The sequence below is a fragment of the Carcharhinus amblyrhynchos genome, chromosome 11 (genome assembly GCF_965287045.1).
Source record: "Carcharhinus amblyrhynchos chromosome 11, sCarAmb.v2.hapA, whole genome shotgun sequence".
Lineage (NCBI taxonomy): Eukaryota > Metazoa > Chordata > Chondrichthyes > Carcharhiniformes > Carcharhinidae > Carcharhinus > Carcharhinus amblyrhynchos.
In genome coordinates this window covers 38,485,803-38,509,591 of record NC_137334.1, presented here as the reverse complement: position 1 = coordinate 38,509,591, position 23,789 = coordinate 38,485,803, and the positions used below count along the sequence as shown (strand labels likewise).

Sequence of the window (23,789 nt, the reverse complement as noted above, 5' to 3'; positions counted from 1 at the left end):
AGTGGGAGTGCTTTGTTCTCAGAAGTGAAGGTCTGATAGAGTGCATGCACCTGCGTCAAACAATGGGATGAGTGAACAGTCTGACATTGAATCAGAGCCAAATTCAAACCAGGACATACTCCTGTGCATGCCTAAATTTGAAGAACAAAAGTTCCTTTAGTTATTGAACCTCAGCAACTGTGCAAAATAAATGGTGCAGAATTTAAGTTACGATTCCTCCACTAAGCAGTTCAGTGGATGTGCAGCGTAATCCACTTCATCAAACATAAGAAAAGAAAAAAGCTTCCTGAGTTGTGCTTATCAATAATTAACAGTGCATCAGCAGAGTCCAAAGGGAGCTTATATTGCACATTTGAGTAGACTGCTAATAATATATAGTAAATGGATTGGTGTATTCAAATCCCAGGACACAAAGCCATTCAAGTCCAGCATCGCATTTTAAATTAGCCTGTGGATAAATGCCTGGCTATTGTGAGTTGGGCTAGTGTACAATTAGCTCATTGTTTTTGATGGTTTGTATTGAGGGAACTGTAGGATTGCAATAGCAAAGGCAAACATGCTCCTGGATGTCTAATGAGGGAGTTGTTCAGTACAGTAGACGCAGCTTAGAGGACCTTCATTCACTAACTGGGAGACTTTGAGACAGGCTGCAACAATCCCTGTGTCTTTAAGGAGTGTGACGGTGGATAACAACAGTAGCTCATTTCTGCTTTCAGAATTGTTGTAGAGTGTCCTGTGCTACATTATGGAGCCAAATAGTCCAAAGAAGATTCAGTTTGCGGTGCCGTTATTTCAAAGTCATTTAGACCCTGAGGCAGCTGAACAGGTAAAGGAGCACCTTTCACAAAATATTTGAAAAACAAAGACGTTTCAAACAGGTTTCATGCATGTTGAAGCAAGACTTATTTTAAATTCTTGTTCTTTCCTCAGCATTACTTTCTACTCAAAAATTAAAAGACACTTTTAAAAAACAATTGAGGTGGAGCTTAAAGTTTGTGAATAAAATAATTTGTTCTGTTTTTTGGCTGATTGTTCACAGATCAGAAGGCGAAGACCTACCCCAGCTTCACTTGTTATTCTTAATGAATCATCACCAGGTAATGGATAACTGGTAGAAATCATATGGATGAAGTATATGTATATAATAACAAGTCAAAATGGATTATTTTTGTGATTGAGTTAATCACTGCTGATTTTTTTCTAAATTACGAGCATGTTAAGAACCGTAACGGGCAATGTGTTATCGGTTTCCAAAAAAATTTTTGGAGAAGGACATTTTTGTTTGAAAGGTGTCATTGCAAAATCCATGAAATACATAAGCTACTTAACTGTTGAAATTGCTTCCAAACCCCTGAACGTTACTTTAATAATTCACCAGATATGCTTAATTATAATGCTGGAGACACACAGCTGTCTTTTATCGCCAGTTATCAGTGACCTGATAAAAGAGAAATATACTGACAAAGGCAGTCAATGCTATAGCTCTGTATGTAACATATTGTTAAATAAGATTTCAACTTAAAGGTTACTTGGTTTCCTACCCATCACTCTCGTTTTAAACGCTGTCATTCACTGTGAATACAGAGTGAAAACCCAGTGTGAACGAATGGGGATATGTTTGATCTGCAGGCAGAAATCAGAATGCCCTTGGTTTTTCTGCACTGATTTCCCACATTTGTTCCAGGGGGCATCTCTGGGTTTTGTCCTTGTGAATTATAAACAGAATATAAACAGAGTACAAGATAAAGGAATCTCGCTCTCCAAAATGGACATTGTACCGATACTGCACACATGTACCTTTTGCCCTTGGGATTATTTTTTTAACCTGCCTATCTGACTTTATTACTAGAATGCATTATTAAATTTTGTTTGTGTGTTTTTATTCTTCAACCTGCCCTTGTGTGTAATTCAGAGTTCCCTAATTTGCTGAGAGAAACTACTTCAGTGCATTTTTTTATCAAACACACTGAGCGATATAAAGGTCTGTTCAGAAGTAAACGGAAACATTCTGGAAGCATGCAGTGGTGAAGCAACTCTCCCAGGAAATGAGTCATCAGCTAAAGTACTGCAGGAGTCATAGGGCAGTATGGTAGGCTCCAGAAAGTACAATATCAGTTTCCATAGAAATGTATATAACTAGTCTAGGTTTCCTGTCTTGGACTGACTGAAGACATTTTAGTATTATGCGAACCCTCATTGATGTATTTGAATCAGGCGATGAGTGAAATACTTTTGCAGAAGTCTTCAGTGTTCAACCAGTCTTCTGTGGCAGGTGAAATCTGTTATGCCCAAAGGATGCAATATACAGTTTATAGCCAATTATATTCTATGTATTTGAAGCTGGCTTATCAATAAGCATTTTACAGAGAATATTAGAAGCAATTGCACTAATTCAACCATGCAATTTGCAATTGTTTCATCCCAATAAAACACAAAAACATAACTGTTGAAGAAAATTAAACCATTAAGTTCATTTTCAGTGGAGTTGTTCGTAAAACTAAAAAAAGTCATCCATAACTGTTACCATTTCTGTATTTAACATTCCCTAATTTTTTTTAGCTTTTGTCTCTTTCTATTTGTCTTCTACTCATTCTCTCAATATCTTCTCTTTTGCTTTCTTGCATTATTTCTCATTCTTTCTTCACAATTGTCTCTTCTCTGTGTGTTCTTATTTCTGTCTGTTTAGTATTCTGTCTCTATTCATCTTATACATCATCTTTCATTGTTTGACTGAAGGTGAACCTTTTTTTAATATATTTTGATGGCTAGGGTCTGAATTTATCTTGACTGAGGACAGTCAAAGAGAAGTGAGGCTTAGTTGGCAAGGAATAGGCAAGTGGGGCCTGGCCTTAGGGTGTGCTTTGAAGGATGCTGCTGCTACTAAGGTGGATCAGTTTTGAACTGATAAGCAATAATACAAGTGTTTTGATGCAATGATAGGATTTTCCTCCGTCTTTAATGGTGGCAGTAGTGATAGCAGACATAGAACACAATTATTGGCAATATGTAAGGCTGGATGCCTGTCCATTTTTACTCTTGTATTTCTCAATGTCACTTCTGTCTCAGTATGAACAGACATATCATAATGAGATGGTAAGGACAGTGCGAACTTGTTTGCTGTGTTTAGTGTCACTACAGTCTCAGTAAAACAGGCCACTTGGAATGCCTGTATACAACATGTATACAGGTATACAGTGCTGCTTGGCAATGCTTCATGTGGTTAAAAGAAAAAGCATACCATGGAAATAAATGAATGGAAAGACAATTGATGAAGAATTCTGCATATTTATATTTGAAAATTCTTGGACTGTGGGAGGAAACAGGAGCACCCAGAGAAAACCCATGCAGACATGAGGAGAACGTGCATACTCCACACAGAAAGTCACCCGAGGCTGGATCATTAATAAGATCATTAATACAAAGATAATTAATATTAAAGGATAATAATTAAAATCATTAATAAAAAAACAAACTGAGAGGTTAGGAGAATATATTTCTTTTTCACACTTATTAACGTGTGGCATTATTAATATGTGGAAATCACCATCGAAAAAGTGTTTGAAGTAAAATTTGTAGTAGTTTTTAAAGGAGAACGTGAATAAAAGAAAAGTTGATGACAAAATTGCAGGAGAATGTGATTGAGTAAGTAGAATCAACATAGATCTGATAGACTAAATGACCTCCTTCTGTGCTGTGGCATTTTACAATATTTTCCCCTATTTATCTCAGAAGTACAACATCCACATGTAGCACATCTCTATTGACATTAGCAAGCTAACTATTAAACCTGGGACTCTGTGTGGCTCATTTGCTTACCATGCAATGATTAAGTATCAAGCATCAGGGCTCCTTGATCAGGGGCATTTGATTGCCAAATCATTCAATGTCTGCTCTGGTAGGTCTACAATTTAAAAGCCCAGAAAGAGCAGACAAATACTGATGCTGAATATTGAACTGATATCTGCCTTTGTCTGTGAATACCACTCAACTAAAGAGGATATTTTAAAAAATCAATACAGTTCAAAACAGGAAAAAGCATTAACACAAAATAAAAATGACACATTCTTATTACGCCTTTATGATCTTCTATATTCTTTTATTGACTCATTAAATTTGTAATTTCTTCTACATTCCCAAAGGCTGTGGCACTCAATATAAGATAAAATGCACCCAGTTAGATGAAGTTACAACCTTGCTGAGCACTCAGATATCACATGGGAAATGTGCATGCATGGGTGCAATAGAAGCTGGGCTTTGAGGCCTGGAATGGGGGAAAGCAAGATCTCAGGGAACGAGGAGCCATGATCTATATTGACCTGGTAAGGGTAAGTGCCAGAGATGGGTGTGAGGGGCAGGTGTCTCCTTTAGGCCGAAGCAGTTTAATTGAAGCCACACATCGAGCAGGGTGGCCTTCACATTTCTGCTGGAGTTGGCCTAGTATCATAGAACTGACTTGAGTTGGTGGGTACCAGGGTTAGGACAATGTGCACTACTGAGACAAAATAAGGCACGGACATCAACAGAAACCAGAGGGTCAGAGAAGCTGAAGATGAACTAGGGAGAGATTTTAGCTTTATAGTGAGAGAAAGAGAGCTCTTTTTTATAATTTCTTTTTTACAATTGTGTTACTGTAGTTTTTTTTACTGCAAATGTTGTTTGGAACATTTATCTATATCATTAAAAGTATTAGCCCAACTTTTAGCCCTTGATAATGTTGCAGCCAGTTGTATGCCAGGCCCAGCTGAATGATTGGCATTTTAACATTTTTGTAATAAGCTGAATTGATATAATTAAATTGGGCTGCCAGGGATGTTGTCACCTTTAGGTCAAAGCTTATTGTGGAAAGAAGGATGAAAGTGCCTTTTTTTGCAAGATTCCCATGCCTGTAATGCTCTAAAGGGTATGTTGACATCCAGGGGTGGGCAGAAATGTGTATTTAGTTACCTCTATTGAAAAATTTTCAAATATAAATTTGCAGAATTCTTCATCAATTGTCTTTCCATTCATTTTTTCCAAAAACAAAGGTAAAATTGGATGAATTATTAGAGTAAACCACTGATCTATTTGCACCGTTTTATTACTCAATGGAATGTGCTATTAAATCATGGAGGATGAGAACATAAAAGCATTAGAATGAAAAAGTAATGTTCGACTCTTCCATCCAACCTTGTTTTATTCATATTCAGGGTATATACAGTCATAAAGTCATAGAGGTTTACAACATGGAAACAGGCCCTTCAGCCCAACTTGTCCATGCCACTTTTTTTTTGAACCCTTAAGCTAGTCCTAATTGCCTGCATTTGGCCCATATCCCTCTATACCCACCTTACCCATGTAACTGTCTAAATGCTTTTTAAAAGAAAAAATTGTACCTGCCTCTACCACTACCTTCAGCAGCTTGTTCCAGACACTCACCAGCTTCTGTGAAAAAATGGCCCCTCTGGACCCTTTTGCATCTTTCCCCTCTCACCTTAAACCTATGCCCTCTAGTTTTAGACTCCTGCACCTAAAGGAAAAGATATTGACTATCTAGCCGATCTCTGCCCCTCATTATTTTATAGACCTCTATAAGATCACCCCTCAGCCTCTTATGCTCCAGAGAAAAAGGTCCTAATCTATCCAGCCTCTCCTTATAACTCAATCCATCAAGTCCTGGTAGCATCCTAGTAAATCTTTTCTGCACTCTTTCTAGTTTAATAATATCCTTCCTATAATAAGATGACCAGAATTGCACACAGTATTCCAAGTGTGGCCTCACCAATGTCTTGTACAACTTCAACAAGACGTCCTAACTCCTGTATTCAATGTTCTGATCAATGAAATCAAGCATGCTGAATGCCTTCTTCACCACTCTGTCAACCTGTGACTCCACTTTCAAGGAGCTATGAGCCTGTACCCCTAGATCTCTTTGTTCTGGAACTCTCCCCAAAGCCCTATCATTAACTGAATAAGTCCTACCCTGGTTCAATTTATCAAGATGCATCACCTTGCATCTATTTAAATTAAAATCCATCTGCCATTCGTCAGTCCACTACCCCAATTGATTAAGATCCCATTGCAATCTAAGATAACCTTCTTTATTTTCCACTAAGCCACCAATCTTGGTGTCATCTGCAAATTTACTAACCATGCCTCCTATATTCTCATCCACGTCATTAATATAAATGACTTATCACAGTGGATCCAGCACTGTTCCCTGAGGCACACCTCTGGTCACAGGCCTCCAGTTTGAAAAACAACTCTCTACAACCTCCTCTGACTTCTGTCATCAAGCCAATTTTGTATCCGTTTAGCTACCTCACAAAGAACAAAAACAAAGAACAACCCAGCACGGGAAACAGGCCCTTCGGCCCAACGAGCCCGCGCCGCCGTATCCTCCTACACCATGGATCCCGTGAGATTTAACTGATGCAACAACCTACCACGCAGTACCTTGTCAAAGGCCCTGCTAAAGTCCATGTAGATAACATCAACTGCACCACCCTCATCTCCCTTCTTGGTTACCCCTTCAAAAACGCAATCAAATTTGTGAGACATGATTTTTCACTCACAAAGCCATGCTGACTCTCCCTAATCAGTCCTTGCATCTCTAAATGCCTGTAGATCCTGTCTCTCAAAATACCTTCCAACAACTTATCCACCATAGATATGAGCCAGAGATATGATATACAGATCATTTTATCTCTGCCTCCTAATGGTGTCATGTTTATATTACTTACCATTATTGAAACAGCAATCAGTGACTGATTCAACATTCCCTGTGTTAGAATTATAGAATCATACAAGCTATACAGTGCAGAAGGAGGCCAGCCAGCTCATTAAGTCTGAACTGACAACAAACCCAGGCCCTATCCCAATTACCTCATGCATTTATCCTGCTAATCCCTCTGACACTAAAGGGCAATTTAGCATGGCCAATTAACATAACCTGCATATCTTTGGAGTGTGGGATGAAACAGGACCACCCAGAGGAAACCTATGCAGGCAGAGGAGGATGTGCAAACTCCACACAGACAGTGACCATAGGCTGGAATTGAACCTGGGTCCCTGGCGCTGTGAGGCACCAATGCTAACCACTCTGTTAGATTGTAGTTCATCTGAAAAGTGAACAACTTGAAGTTTGAAGTGACGATTTAAATTGTGCTTCATTGATTTCAATTATGTCGATTAGCTTTTTTCTCATGGTTCAGTACATTGCTTGAAATCTCTTGCTGACCTGAACAACTTGGATCACATTCATAGAATATTTTAAACTATTATACAAACTACAGTTCTTTGCTTGACAACATGTCTTTCACATTATTCACAAATCTTTTGAAATGGAACTCACTAAGTATTTTCTGAAGGTAAAATTTTATTGTGCTCAACATAATTTCTGTACATATTACGGTTACATTGACAACAAATGCCTAAAAATTTGTATAGAAACCCTACCGTACAGAAGGAGGCCATTCGGCCCATCGAGTGTGCACTACAACAATCCACCCCGGGCCTTACCCCATAACCCCACATATTTACCCCATTAATACCTCTAATTTACGCATCCTGGGATACTGAGGGGCAATTTAGCGTAGCCAATATACCTAATGCGCACATCTGTGATCTTTATTCTTCATTAATTCTCTCCATTCCCCTCTGTTATGATCCCCATGTGGGAACCACAGTTACTTAATGACTCACAAAGAGAAGATTACAAGAAAGATTACACTTCTTGTAACTTTAACACAAATCAGAATCCATGTAAATGAAACATGAATTAAGAAGTGAATGATGTTTCAAGTAAAAAGGTAAATTTCACATTAAACGTTACAACAAAGATATGCCATACAGGACCACAAGCATCCACATCACTCCCTGAACAAATGTGGCACTACATCGCTGCGCTGTTTCACAGTATGTTCTTCTTCCTTTGTATAGGGTAGGTCAAGGGTCCTATCTGATGACAACTTCCACCCTCCAGTTTTATGGGTATGACAATCATCAGCAAGACACACACACTCTCTCTCCCTTGGATCACAACAGTCCTAATGGTGTAGCTTTCCAGAATTCCTTTTCAAACAACCAATAACACCTGGTTCACAGTTTGGCCACTTTTGGAAAACATCCTGCTCTTTAGCATCTCTGAGCCATTGGTACTACTTTCTACACCTTTTTAGCCAGCTCATATATTGTCTCTTAGAGTTCCTGTCTCCTTTTTTGCCAAACAGAAAACCTGACCTCACCTTGAGAGATTTGTTCCTTCTCCTCACCATAATGTACTGTGTTTCTCTTTCTGTCTCTGTCGACATTCTCTTTGCATCTGCATCTGTGTGCTGACCTCCTTCACCCTCTGGCTCTCCCACTGGATTCTGTCCTTTGTGTCTACCAGCCAATCAATTACAATTGATTCCTCCGCTGGATGGATGGATGGACGGATAGATAGATAGACAGACAGACAGATAGACAGATAGAACAGACAGACAGACAATTGTAGTGACAACACAAAAAGTTATCATATTTCATGTCATGGTATAGGCAATCATTACAATTAAGACAAAATTTAAGTTAATAAAAGGATTGCACATATGATAGTTTCAGCAAACAAATAATTACAATCCATCGCAAAATGCAAATAGACTTAATGTACAGAATAGAAATGAAAGGTCTACTGCAATCTACACCTTGCATTGAAAATGATTACTGTTTCCACTGACATTTTAAAGAAATTACAAAATGTAAATGGCTGAATGAAGAGAAAGTTATCACTGAAGTATCCTATCCCAACCTAAAACAGGACATCTATTAGCAGTTAGCACTGCTAAATTGAGCGATGGTGTTAAAAGGACATTTTATAAAATATAATGATCAATAGGTTAGGAGAAAACAAATTGAAATAAGCAGTGCAATCTATAGTTGTTAAGTTGAAACCCAGGAACAATCTAAGATATCTAAATCTTTTGTGCTGTCAATTATTATTTCAAAAGGGTGATTGTTACATGGATTAAGAAAAGCAAGGAAACAAAGAAGGATTAAGAGGAAATTTGTACTGTTCCTGAATCAAAGATTGCTGCACCTCCCTGCCTCGAACACATTGTCTCTTTGGTGTGGTCCAGTAATTTTGGCATTAGTTGCTCTTTGATACCTCATTCAAGTGTCATCACTTATCAATGAGTCTTGACTTGTAAGAATTGGCATTTATTCAGGTACTGCTCCTCCATGTTACGCACAGGATAAACTCACTGAACTGCTTCATTCAGTTGCAATTTGAGTTTGATAAACAATGTGATTTTGAATTAACCTAGTGATTCTTGGAACTTGGGATTAGCCTTTATTCTTGCTAGATGCTGCTCAATTCCTGAAGAGTATTAATATTTTTTGCATATGGGTGCTTTGCAAACTGCAAACATTACATTTTATTAAAAACACTTTGTTGGAGATCATTTCATTCTCCACATTCTTAGGTGAAATCTCGACCGTTTTAGTTTGTAGGTAAGTAATCCACTGAATAGAAACTTTTCCTTGTTTCTATTCAGTGTAACAATCAGTAAAATAATCCTAAATCTTTAACAGTCCTTTGGATTGCCTATTAGAGAACCAAAGAGTTACAATCCTTAAAGCTAATGGCTGGATTCTCCCAAAAAATTCTAAGTGACGAATTTGCATAAAACCTGGCATAACTCTCGTTTTATCGGGATTTTCAAAATGAATCTTCCACGGTCTGCACACTGTAGAATGTCTCAGAGAAATTCACACTAATAATCTGGGGACAGAGCCTATTTCCACTGGAGTAACCAGCATCGTAGCGCTGAACAAGCCATTGCGCATGCGCTGATCTGTCGGCTTGGAGATTGGTGCATGTGTAGTAGCCCCCGCACTGCCGACCACCCGATTGCTGGTCAGCTCGATCGCTGGCCAGCCCTGCAACGCCGCATTGCTGCCACTCTGAACCCTCCCATCTCCTGATCGCTGGCCTCCTATGCTTCCGGACCAGCTTTGCCCCCCCCTCACTCCCCAGTCCATCTCGATCTCCCCAAAAGCCCACACCCCGACAGTCCCAGTCTCCCCAACTTCGACCAACATCCACCCCCCCAACACCCCACACCCCTCAGCAGTCTAGAACCATCCCCAAAAGCTTGGACCAATCCCCACCGGCAGTAGCCGCTTCCCCCCCCCCAACCCCCGCGATGGTCAGCCCCGATCAGCCCCTTTCCTTCCTCTGCCGTTGATCCCGACTACAGAGTGGCAATGGAACCCTCTCACCTCCACCAATTTACACCCATAGGCCCTGCCCCAATAGGCCTCACCCTCTCTGGCCTTACTGCCTTGGCACTGGCCGATGTCCATTGGGCATGCCAAGGTATCCATTGGGCATTGCCACTTTGTCCTTTGGACAGTGCCAGGAGGCAAGGCTGGCATTGCCAGGCTGATAATAAGCCCCCCAACCTCCTTGGGAGGATTCCATGGTCTTCCTTCACTCCAACAGGGTCAGCTGCCAGCTCCCCATCAGAATTTTAATATTTAAATCAGCTCAATACAGCAGTGCAGCGGTCTGGGAGAATCACCCCCAATTTTATGAATTCTTTGCCATGGGAATGTGTTATTTTGAGGAAAAGTAAAACTAGACCAAATTGGCCAAACCCTGACCTGTGCCCCCTCAGTTGAAGTTGGGGTAACATTAACAATGGCTGTGTGAAGGGAAATTCATCACAAAAGTATCCTAACCCAACCCACGTCTATTGGCAAGTAGCACAGTAAATTGAGAGAGGTTGTTAAAAGGACATTTTTACAAAATGTAATGATTAATAGGTTAAGCCTGAAGTCAAAATCCTATCTTGAAGAGATCTTTAAGGAGAAAACAAGTTGACTGAAATAAACAGTGCAGTCTTTCGTTAAAGAATTGAAATCCAGGAACAATCTAAGATATCTAAATCTTTTGTGCTGTCAATGATTAATTCCGAAAGGGGATTGTTACATGGATTAAGAAAAGAAAGGGGAAAAAGAAGGATTAAGAGGAAATTTGTTAACTGCCCTGTCAATTATTTGCAGAGTTAACGAAATGCCTGCCATTCCAGTTTAATTCATGTGGCACATTATCCGTACAGAAACTAGATTACTTTCCCCAAGGTGAAAGCATGTAGTAAAATGCATGTAACTGTTGTTGACCCAATCCGCTTTTTATTGTGTTTCTAAGAGGTTTACATGCTATTAAGCAGAAAGCTTAACTTTGTAATCAGAGGCTGTGAATAATGGCAAAACATGCATTTCAAAGGAAACTACCTATTTTACAAATCCTTTAATGAAATACTGTCTCTCTTTAAGAGTTGACCTTTTACTGTTATCCTAAATTCTAGAAGTTACAGAAATGCACATACCCTTTCACAAGTCTTGAGATAATCTCGTTTTGGGGTGCAGTGGAATAGAGAGTGAGTGGCAGTGATTGATGGAAATTTAAACCCAAGGGGTCAAGCTCCATATATCTCCACACCTTGTAAACATATCTTTGTGTAAAGAGTGGGCTGAATTGTTTCTGGGAGCTGGAAGTCCTGCCATTGATGATGAAAGTGGAGAGCAGACCCCACTCTGGTGAGCAGCAGGCACTTTGACAGCAGCAGTGAATCACCAGATCATACTGGGACCACTGTCCCAATAGCCTCAGTGGAACTATGTCTAACAGTGGCCAGTGCTGAGGATGCATCTTCAGAATGAGTCCATACGCTAGGCAAGCATGTTGTTGGGAGTTACGCTCTGGGGGAGTGGTTGTTACAACGGCAACATCTTGGACACAAAGGTGGCCATTGCTGCTAGGAAGTCCTGCTGTAGGCCTTACAGTTCCTAGTTAGTAGCCCAATTGGCTACGTAAGTGGCAAGCGAACATATGAGTTAGGAGCCACTGACCCCTCGAGCCTGTTCAATAAGCTCATGATTGATCTCATTTTAACCTCAACTTCATATTACTGCCTACCCCCAATAACCTTACACCTCTTTGCTTATCAAGATATTCAAAGACTTAACCTTAGTCACCTCTTGAGGAAGAGAATTCCAAAGTCTCACAAACCTCTGATAGAAAATATCTTTCCTCATCTGTCTTAAATTCGTGATCCCTTATTTGTAAACAGTGATCCATAATTCTAGATTGTCAAACAAGGGAAAACACCCTTTCCTCATCCACCCTGTTAAGTCTCCTCAGTATCTTATAAGTCTGATTTTCTGCACCTCTAGCCATGTGTTCTATGACAGCGGAGGTAGCCCACCATTGGCTGGCGATGGGATCTTCTGGTCCCACTGTTGTCAATAGGGTTTCCTGTTGAATGTAACCCCCCCCCCATCCCCAGGAAATCCGTAGTGGGGGGTATGCCATTGGTGAGACCAGAAGATTCTGCCAATGTGAACGGCCAGAAAATTCTGGCTTATATGTTTCAATCAAATCACCTCTACCTCTTCTAAACTCCAATGGATACGAGCCTAGCTTGTCCAGCACTTCCTCAGAAGACAGGTATTAATCAAATAAACCTTCTCTGAACTGCTTCCAATACATTTATATATTTTGTTAAATAAGGAGACTGTGTACAGTACTCCAGATCTGGTTTCACCAATGCCCTGTACAGCTGAAGCATAATCTTTTGTATTTACTTCCCTTTGCAGTAGACAACAACATTTTATAGCTTTGCTAATTATTTCTGCACATGCACACTGATCTTTTGTGATACATCTATTAGGACACCCAAATCTGTCTACATCTCAGAGGTTGTGATCTCTCACCATTTAGATATTATGCCTTTTAGTTGACCTGCTAAAATGGACAAGCTCACATTTTTCCACATTATACTCCATTTGCCAAAACTTTGCTCATTCACCCAACCTACCTATATCATTTTGTAGCCTCCTTATTTCCTCTTCAGAACCTACTTTCTTACTTATTTTTTGCCATCAAAAAATTTAGCAACCATAACTTTGGTCTCTTTATCCAAATCATTTGTATAAATTGTAGTGTTAAGGCCCCAGCACTGACCCCTGTCATCACATTCTGCCACCAGAAAATGACCTCTTTATGCCTACACTCTATTTCCTGTTAGCTAGCCAGTGTTCAATCCATTGCCAATATGTTAACCCCTACACGATGAACTTCTATTTTCTGAAATAACCTTTGATAAGGCAACTTGTCAAAGGCCTCCTGAAAACCAGTACATTCACTAGTTCCCTTTTATCCACAGAAACTGATATTTTTTCAAAGAACTCCAATAAATTAGTTAAACATGATCTCCTTCGTACAAAACTATGTTGACTCTGCCTAATATCCTTGAATTTATACAAGTGCCACATCACACCATCTCTAGTATTAACCTTGAGCATTTTCCGTGTGACAGATGTTAAGCTAACTGGCCTGTAGTTTCCTACTTCCTGTCTTCCTCCCTTTTTGAATAAAGGAGTTACGTTTGCTATTTTCCAATCTGGTAGAACTTCTCCCAAATCTAGTGAATTTTGGAAAATTAAAACCAGTGTATCAATCATCTCACTAGCCACCTCTTTTAAGACTCTAGAATGAAACCATCAGGACCCAGGGCACCCCACTGTTCCACCAATTTGCTCAGTACCACTTCCCAAGTGATTATAATATTCTTGAGTACCTCCCTCCCTTCCACTTCCTGATTTACTGCTATTTCTGGGATGTGGATTCCTCTATGGTGAAGGCCAATGCAAAATCCCTCTCCAATTCATCTGCCATCTCCTTATTTTGCATTGTTAACTCCCAGAACACTCTAAGTATCTATAGAAACTCTTATTATCAGTGTTTATATTTCTTGTTAGCTTTTTCTCTTTTTTTTCCTTCTTAGTTATTTCCACACATTAGTTGTTCTTTGCTGTTTCTTTTATATTCTGTCCAATATTTTGGCCTGCCACCCATCTTTATGCAATTATATGCTTTTTCTTTAAGTTTGATACTATCCTCCCCTTGGAATATTTCTCTCTCTGTGCCTCAAATGTTTCTGCCCCCGCAATACTTCACAGCGATGGAAAAAGTTTGGTCTCTCCTCCAGAAGCCTTCCTCTTACATATCGCCTTCTAGTCTATTTCATGGGTCATGCAGATTCAGTGTCATGTTCCTTGGTGCAATGAGGAATGTATCTGTTCCAGTAATGATAGGTTAATTCACTTTATGGATTGGGTATAGTGTTGATTTTATTCCCTGCTCAATATTATGTTTCAGTGGTGTGTGAAATCAGCATTTCTCCTGATTCTCTAGGTTTTTCTAATGTCCTAATTATGTTAGGGATTGCGGGTATCAACAAAAAGAGAAGAATGTGCTTTGCACACATAGATTCAACTAACGTACAGCAGGTTTATTGAAAGAGATGTTCTCTGCATCAGACTTTTGAATGGGCCTACCTTGCATTAAGTTGATCTTTCTCTACATCCTAGCTATGTCTGTAACACCATACACTGCACCCTCTCCTTTCCTTCTCTATATACGGTATGCTTTGTCTAATAGGAGTACAAACTGAAAACAACCTGCAAAAACCTTAATAACATTATCATCAAATCAAGTGATCAGCTCTTAAAGGAACCACTCAATACTTTTAAATATGTAACAGTTTTTCAACTGGGGTTGGTGGGGTGTTAAAAGTTTTAAAAACTCTTTTTGAAAGTTATTTGTCTTTACTGGAATCCTAACACAATGCACAGCTTAGAGAACATTGATCACCTTTGCAAAACTCATATATAAAGTGCCTTTAACATAGTAAACTGGCTCTGTGTGCTTCACAAAGGTGTTGTTAATAAAATTTAACATAAGGAGATTTTAGGTTAGGTAACTAAAGGCTTGGTCAAAGCTATAGAATTTTAGGACAGTCTTACAGAAGATGTAGTTAATCCGAATATATAATCGATCTTTTTAAACTCATTTGAAGATGAAATTTGTTCAGATGATATCTCTCTGACATTGCACATTCAGGTCTAATAGCTATGAGAGATGTAGCACAATATTTGTAATGTGCATGTGAATGTTTTATGTGTAGCTTATTTATTTGATTTGATTTATTGTTGTCACATGTATTAGTTTACAGTGAAGAGTATTGTTCCTTGCACGCTATTAGACAAAACATACTGTACATAGAGAAGGAAAGGCGAGGGTGCAGAATGTACTATTACAGTCATAGCAAGGGTGCAGAGAAAGACCAATTTAATATAAAGTAGATCCATTCAAAAGCCTGATGGCAGCAGGGAAGAAGCTGTTCTTGAATAGGTTGGTATGTGACCTTAGGCTTTTATATCTTTTCCCTGATGGAAGAAGGTGGAAGAGTGTACATCCTAGGTATGAGGGGTCCTTGATTGTGCTGGCTGGTTTTTCAAGACAGCAGGAATTGCAGACAGAATCAGTGGATGGGAGGCTGGTTTGCATGATGGACTGGGCTTCGTTCACAATCCTTTGTAGTTTCTTGCAGTCTTGGACAGAGCAGGAGCCATACCATACCAAGCTGTGATACATGTAGAAAAGCATGTAGCACATTCCTTCTACGGTGCATCTATAGAAGTTGGTGAGAATCATAGCAATACGTGCCAAATTTACTTAACCTCCTGTGAAAGCAGAGGTATTGGTGGACTTTCTTAACTATAGCATCGGCATGGAGGGAGCAGGACAACGTATTGGTGATCTGGACACCTAGAAACTTAATGCCCTCGACTATTTCCAATTATGCCCCTATCATTGGGCGCAGAGGCGTGAGGTCTAAAAATATGCCCAGGTTTTAGACCACTTCAATATTAGTAGCAATTGCAAAGGTGACTGAGATTCTTGGCACAAGTTAGTGCCAGACTCAAACCACATTGAACCCATCTGGACCAGCGGCTGAAGAGGAGGAAATTCTTATCACAGAGAGATACATTTATGGCTGTCTCTGCTTCAGCTCCCTGGCCCAGTTCCACCACTTTAGTTTCCTCTTGAGCCCTTCTCTCTATACATGTGTCCCTCTTCTCATTAGCCATCCCTGGCTGCTGGATCCAGATTTGGTGGCATGGGGTCTCCCAAAAAAAATTCTAAGTGATGAATTTGCGTAAAAGCAGGAATAATTCCGGCATTTTTTTAATGGGATTTTCAAAATGGATCTCCCACACTCTGTGCACTGCAGAGTGCCTTGGGAAAATTCCTGCTGAAAATAAGGCGGTGGAGCCTATTCCCATCTGGGATGCCGGCAGCATAGCGATAAGCAGGCCACTGCGCATGCACCGGTCAGCGCTGAGAAATTCTGGCCCCTGAGAAGCCGTGACACCGGGCGAGGAGTCCACGAAATGGCCTCTGCTGATGTCGTCCAGCCCGTTGCGATGCTAGAGCTGCACCGCGGGCTGGGAGAATTGCCTCCTGTATTTCCAAACATCTCAGAAGCAATGTGGCTGCATGGAGCTCCACCAAGTATCCAAATGGACTGGACTTGTCGGGTAGAGTTGGTGCTCACTCTCTTGGGAGTCTGCACCTACACACTGTCACCAATACAGAAGCAAACTGCCAGTTAATGATTGTTTGGGCGTTGATTGCCACTGAGTGGGACTTGCATCCATCCTTGTGGGTCAATGCAGGGTTTAGGTGCACTGACCCAAACAGGGTCAACATCTCCTAGTGCTGTTAATCTTGTTAGTGTTGCTGCTCCTTTTGTTCCTCATCAGAGGTCTGAGATAGAGCTATCCTAAACTGCTATTGTAAGCTGACAAGAGGGAAGTATGAGTAAAAGTGAGTGAAGTCCAGGGCAGATAGGCTGACTTCTAAGAGATTGGTGATCACCTATCAAGCAGTGAAAGCACACTCTCAGAAGAAGTGCTATGAACATCAAACCTTTACCTTGGCATGGCTATGGCTCTTCAGTTTCACTGTTTATAGGCTTCCCAAACAGCACTTCCAATGAACAATAACCCCCTGCCTTGTTCTTACCTGATTCAACCTAGCCACATTCACACAGCTCGGGAAACCCATGTTCTGGATGTTAATATTTTCTGGATTAAGAATTCTGGTTTAAGAACAGAGTCAATCACCCAGTTGATGATTTTATTTACTTCCCCACAGATCCAAGAGGGTTTCCCCTCCCCTCCGGACTTGCCAGAAGTGAGCTTGATCATGTTGTGTTTCTGACCAGACTCCAGTTTTTGAAGCTTTAACTTCCCACCTGCAGCAATACCTGCTTGGCCCAACCCCACTGCTGGCTGGTACAAGCCGCTGCTACATTGGGTTCTGCAATCTTAGTGGATGGGATATTTGTGCAACCTCCTCCTATTACTGGTTGATTAATTGTCCAACGCCGTTAACAATTGGAAACTTTGATTTGAGCTGTTTGTTGTGGGATTATTTAACTCAGTTATTATATGCTGCTTCCACATGTTTGCAATCCTGTCTTGTAGCTTCACGAGGGTGGTATTTCATTTTTAGGGTATTTCTGATGGCTATTCTATACTCCTCATTGAATCAAGGTTGGCCCCTTGGCTTGATAGCAATGGCAGAGTGGGGGATATGCTGAGCCGGGAGGTTACAGATTGTGGTTGAATACATTTCTGCTGCTACTGATGGCTCACAGAGCTTTATCGATGCCCAGTTTTGAGCTGTTAGATCAGATCTGAATCCATCCTATTTAGCATGGTTGTCATGCCAAATAACTCAATGGATGGTGTCCTCAGTGTTGTCGACTTTCGATCAATATTGTCGTGGACAAGTGCACCTATGAAAGGTAGATTGGTGAGGACGGGTAAGTTTTTCCCTTGTGTTTGTTCTCATCCCACTTTCCCTAGGCCCAGTCTGGCAGATGCATCCTTCAGGACAGACCCAGTTTGCGCAGCAGTGATGTTACTGAGCTACTCTTGCTGATGGACATTAAAGACACTAGTCCAGAGTATATTCTGTGCCCTTGCTACACTCACTGCTTCTGGCAAGTGTTGTTCAACATGGACAGATTATGGAAGGGTGGCAGGTGGTAATGTCTAGAAACTGAACTGGACTAGCTATGTAAATACTGTGGCTATAAGAGCTGGTCAAAGGCTAGGAATCCTGCAGGGAGTAACTCACCCCCTGACTCCCCAGAACCTATCATCTACAGGCATAATACAGGGTTATCATGGAATACTCTCCCCTTGCCTAAATGAATACAGTTCCAACAACACTAAAAAAGTTTGACACAATCCAGGACAAAGTGGCTCACTTGATTGAAAACCTATCCACAAACGTTCACTTTCACCGCTGACACAGTGGCAGTGGTGTATACTATTTACAAGATGTACTGCAGGAACTCACCAAGACTCCTCAGATACAACCTGCTACCATCTAGAAGAACAAGGACAACAGGTACATGAGATCACAACCTCCTGGAAGTTCACCTGCGAGCCACATGCCATCCTGACTGGCAAATATATCACCGTTCCTTCACTGTCGCTGAGTCAAAATCCTGGAACTCCCTCCCTAACAGCGTGGTGGGTGTACCTACAGCACATGGGCTACAGCGGTTGAGGAAGGCAGCTCATCACTACCTTCTCTCAGGGCAATAAGTTCTGGCCTAGCCAGTGATGCCCACATCCTATGAATGGAATATTTTTAAAAAGTCAGCAGGTTTCCCTTGCCCATGTTTGACACCATGAGATTTCACAGGATATGAAGTTAATGTTGACCATTCATAACGTCACTCTGTCCTGGCTGTTTACCACATCTGATGGCCTGTAATGTCCTAGAGACAGGACATATTCTAGGAGTCTGGGAAATTACTTTTCAGGCATGATTTTCTATGAATAACTATGTTAGGTTGCCTGTCCAGTCTGTGGGACAGTGCTCCCCAATGTTGGCACAAGTCCTCAGAGTTAGTGAGGAGGGTTCGGCAGGGTCGACCAAGCAGGGTATGTCTTTGTTTTTTCTAATGCCTAGATTAATGTTGAATGGCCCATACAGTTTCATTCTTACCATAGTAGTTAACTCACAAAGTCCCTCCAAAAATGGGGATTGACTTGGGCATAAAAATGAATTACCATCTTTGGTTTTGGTGTTTGCCACCTTTGTCATTTGGCATGTGGGTGGGGTCTGTTCTGTGTAGATGTTTCTTAAACACTTGCGCATCTTAACAACGCAGCCCATGTTGTCTGCTCAATCCCTTCACCCAGTTATAAGTAAATTTGCAAATACTTGTAAGTAAATCATATACTTGTGGTGTGAAAAATTAAAGTTGACCACCACTGTGAGTATAGTATGTCATGGCTGAAAAAGGGAGCTAAATAGACATTACAAAAACATGATATCTGTGGTTGAGAAAATGGAGTTGTCTTAGACACCAGGTTGAAGTATATGCCATTATCTATAGTATTTGACTTTTCTGTAATGGTTTGACACAACTAAGTGGCTTCCTAAGCCATTTCAGAGGTGACAGCCAACCACTATACTATGGATCTGAAATCACAAATGCCAGACCAGGGAAGGATGGCAGATTTCCTTCCCTGAAGGCCGTTAGTGAACCAGATGAATTTATATGAAAGTCTGATAGTTTTATAGTCAACATAAATGAATCTAGCTTTTTTACCCCAGGCTTATTAATGAATTGAACTTAAATTCTCCCAGCTGCCATGGTGGGATTTGAACTAATGTCCCCAGAGAGTTAGTCCAAGCCTCCAGATTACCAGTTCAGTATCAATATCACTGAAATACCATTTCCATTACTTACTGCTCCTCTTCGCTCAGTGTCATCAGCAAAGTAGGAGATACAACTCCTTATTGCTCATCCAATTGATTGATGTACATGTGAAACAGCTGAGGCCCAGTACAGAACCCCAGGGAACATCACTTGTCAAGTTTCCTTTATCACTACTGTTTCCATCTCCCAACCAATTATCAACTCATGTCACAGATATTTGAACAGAACTACACTCCTCGGCCTTCTAATTTTCAGTGTTATGCGACTGCAGGAGGAAGAGCTTATTTTCTTTAACTGTTGCTATTGGCAATGCTGGGTACTTGCTATGTGACTGTTCTGTAAAGAGAGGAACAAATAACTTAAATTCTTCTCCAAAAGCTGGAATTCCTTTGTCCTGCTGAGCCTGAATTTATAATCAAATTAAACAAAGACATTATTTTATTTTCTGACGTCTTGTTTTCCCTCTCATTTTAGGCCAAAATACTTCAAATTCAATGTGAAATATTTGTGGCTTTGTCCAAACCAAGCAACAGAGCAATTTTTTTCTCTAATTATTATCAGCTCCTGATGTGAATGCATTTATTTTTGTCCTTTTAACTTAGGCCCTGGGTATGTTGTGTGGGTTTGATTTTTGAACCATATTCACTTCTATTCATCCAGGCCATCCACAATAATGGATCCGTTTTCTGTTTTCTGTGTTGTCTCAAAGAATGAAGTGACACCAGTTAATCAGGAGTACAGCATTTAGGTTTCTTGTCTCAGCCTTTTGTTGAACTGGATTATGTGAGATGCTGCATTCAGCTAGAAGAAGGATGTGAATTGCACAAAGTTGTTGCTTGAAAATTTAGGTTATTTAATCATCACACCTTATCTCTTTATTTCTTTATTTTTTAAAGCTGCAATAGCAATATATATAGTGATGACCCTACTTATTCAACTTTGCCTCTCACCTGAGGTGTCGTGATCCTTAAGTTAAATCACCCCCAGTTAGCATTCCCCTCAAGAAGAACAGCTTATGGTCATCTGGGACTATGGCAACTTTATCTAGCAAGTCGATTAGCTCAAGTTGGCTGGTTAGTGATGCAGATGCTAACAGTGTGAGTACAATTAAAAAGTCAAAGTAAAGTTTATTTATTAGTCACAAGTGAGGTTTACATTAACACTACAATCAAGTTAAAGTGAAATCTGCCCAGTCGCCACAATCCGGCACCTGCTTTGGATCAATGCATCTAACCAGCACGTCTTTCACATTGTGGGAGGAAAGCGGAGTACCCGGAGGAAACACACGCAGACACCGGGAGAATGTGCAAACTTCACACAGACAGTGACCCAAGCTGGGAATCAAACCAGGTCCCTGGCGCTGTGAAGCAGCAGTGATAACCACTGTGCTCCCATGCCACCCCATATTCCTGTACTGGCTGACGTTATTCATGAAGGCCCAGCTTTTCAACCTTGCCCTTGGTGATCCTCAGGTTAAATCACCACAAGTCAGCTCTCCCCCTCAAACGGGAGAATGGTCTGTGGTGACTGTGCCCTTTTTTAAAATCTATATTACATATAAACAGTATTCACAGCATATTTCTTTCTGAATGAAAGACTTGATCTTGCACTGTTGACATTTATGAATGTAATTGCTGTCGCAGGCAATACTGATACAACACCATATGGTAATAAGCCCAGAGTTTTTATATCTTATAACAGGAATAGTTTTTGTTTGGTTACACTCCCATGAATCACCTTGTAATGTTTTAAAGGTATTGGCTGGAATTCTTTGGTCGTTTATGCTCTGCCGCTGCAGCCAGCGAGAACAAAGAATTTGGCACTCAGCCAAATCTCCATTCACTGCAGCGAGACTGGAGAATCCCAGTCATGGGTGAGGTCGGAGAATCCAACCCATTAAAGATATATTACAAGTTATTGATGAATAAATCACATTCGAAATATTGATGTGCTAGTTAGAACACAGAACATAGAACATTACAGCGCAGAACAGGCCCTTCGGCCCACGATGTTGCGCCGACCAGTTAAAAAACAATGACCCTCTAACCTAAACCAAACCCTTACCATCCATAAACCTATCCACGGATCTCTTAAACGCCCCCAAACTAGGCGCATTTACAACTGCAGCAGGCAGGGCATTCCAATCCCTCACCACCCTCTGGGTAAAGAACCTACTCCTGACATCCGTCCTATAACTACCCCCCCTTAATTTAAAGCCATGCCCCCTCGTGCTAGCTTTCTCCAACCGAGGAAAAAGGCTATCACTGTCCACTCTATCTAAACCTCTAATCATCTTATATGTTTCAATAAGGTCCCCTCTTAGCCGCCTTCTTTCTAACGAAAACAACCTCAAATCCCTCAGTCTCTCCTCATAGGACCTCCCCTCCATACCAGGCAACATCCTGGTAAACCTCCTCTGCACCCTCTCCAAAGCCTCCACATCCTTCCTATAATGTGGGGACCAGAACTGCACACAATACTCCAAGTGCGGCCGCACTAGAGTTTTGTACAGTTGCAACATGACGCTGCGGCTCCTAAATTCAATCCCCCTACCAATAAACGCCAAGACACCGTATGCCTTCCTAACAACCCTATCTACTTGATTCCCAACTTTCAGGGATCTATGTACACATACACCTAGATCCCTCTGTTCATCCACACTATTCAGAGTCCTACCGTTAGCCCTATACTCGACACATCTGTTATTCCTACCAAAGTGAATTACCTCACACTTTTCCACATTAAACTCCATCCGCCACCTCTCGGCCCAGCTCTGCAACTTATCCAAGTCTCCCTGTAGACTAAGACACCCTTCCTCACTATCTACCACACCTCCGACTTTGGTGTCATCAGCAAATTTACTAATCCACCCAACTATACCCTCATCCAGATCATTTATAAAAATTACAAACAGCAGTGGCCCCAAAACAGATCCCTGAGGCACACCACTCGTAACTGAACTCCATGTCGAATACTTACCATCAACCACCACCCTCTGTCTCCTATCCGCCAGCCAATTCCTAATCCAATTTCATAGTTGGCCTCCGAGTATTAATCAAGTGGTTTCAGAACATATATCTTCCAGTAAATTCGTGTCCAGTCTTGTGATGCGACAAAAATCAAAAAGTGAAGTAAACTGGATTACTCAGAAATGACAAAAGTCTGTAACCGAGCTAATTGGTATGGCCCCTGCCCTGTCCAAAACCGCAAGAAACTACAAACAGTTGTGAACGAAGCCCAGTCCATCACTCAAACCAGCTTCCCATTCATTGACACTGTCTACATTTCCTGCTACCTCAGAAAAACAGCCAGCATAACTGAGGACTCCACGCACCAAAGACATTCTGTCTTGCACCTTCTTCCATCAGGATAAAATTACAAAAGACTGAGGTCATGTACTAACCGACTCAAGAACAATTACTTCCCTGCTGCTATCAGACTTTTGAATGGACTTTCCTTGCATTAAGTTGATCTTTCTCTATACCCTAGCTATAACTGTAACACTACATTCTGCACTCTCTCCTTTCCTTCCCTGTGAACAGTATGTTTTGTCTGCATAGTGTGCAAAAAACAACACTTTTCACATCTGACAATAATCAATCAAATCAAAAATGATCAAAACACATAGCCATCTATCACATATTCCATTTATGGAACATGTCAGCTTTTGTTAAATTACAGGAAACAAGCAAATGCTTGTGCAAATGCACATGCAGTCAACACAGCTTGCAGTCATGTATAATATGGGGCAGGATTTTCCCAGCAGACTTTGTCAGAAGTCTGTACTGTGGAGTACATGACCAATCAGGTCTGAGTTTTCCTGGATGATGAATTAGTGGCCAGAGGATAGGCTTGCTATCAAATGAAGGATGGTGAAGTTGGAGAACGAACCGGAGACCCTCGTGCACTGAAGAAGCAGCAACCCACAGTTCAAATAAGTGAGAAAGAGGGGCGCCTCCATTTCCAGCTTCCCTCCCTCCTACCTTTTAAGAAATTATACTAAACCATAGATTAGGCAGCTGGGCTACCACTGTGGAGGAGAAGCCCCTAAAATAAGGCTGTGATGCCTTGTTGCCCTCACCCCTGCTGAGGAAGAAGCTCTTCAGGTTGCTGGAGAACTAAGAAGCTGAACCATTGCTGAGGGCTAGGCTGGATTGGCAAGGCAGA

The 23,789-nt window shown here is 41.0% G+C and overlaps 1 protein-coding gene across 3 annotated transcripts in view; it reads left to right on the top strand.

Annotated features, from left to right (window-relative positions):
* The first annotated feature begins 378 nt into the window (after positions 1 to 378).
* The window catches only part of ppp1r1c (protein phosphatase 1, regulatory (inhibitor) subunit 1C), a 115,701-nt gene continuing 92,290 nt past the window's right edge, over positions 379 to 23,789 (top strand). Inside the window, exons 1-2 of one of the 3 annotated variants that reach the window (XM_080198881.1) lie at positions 379 to 826; positions 1,040 to 1,097. In XM_080198881.1, the coding sequence (XP_080055007.1) occupies positions 746 to 826; positions 1,040 to 1,097 (139 nt within the window). In that variant the 5' untranslated portion in view covers positions 379 to 745. The remainder of the gene's footprint in view (positions 827 to 1,039; positions 1,098 to 23,789) is intronic. The other 2 variants (XM_080198880.1, XM_080198879.1) reach the window with 2 other exon arrangements.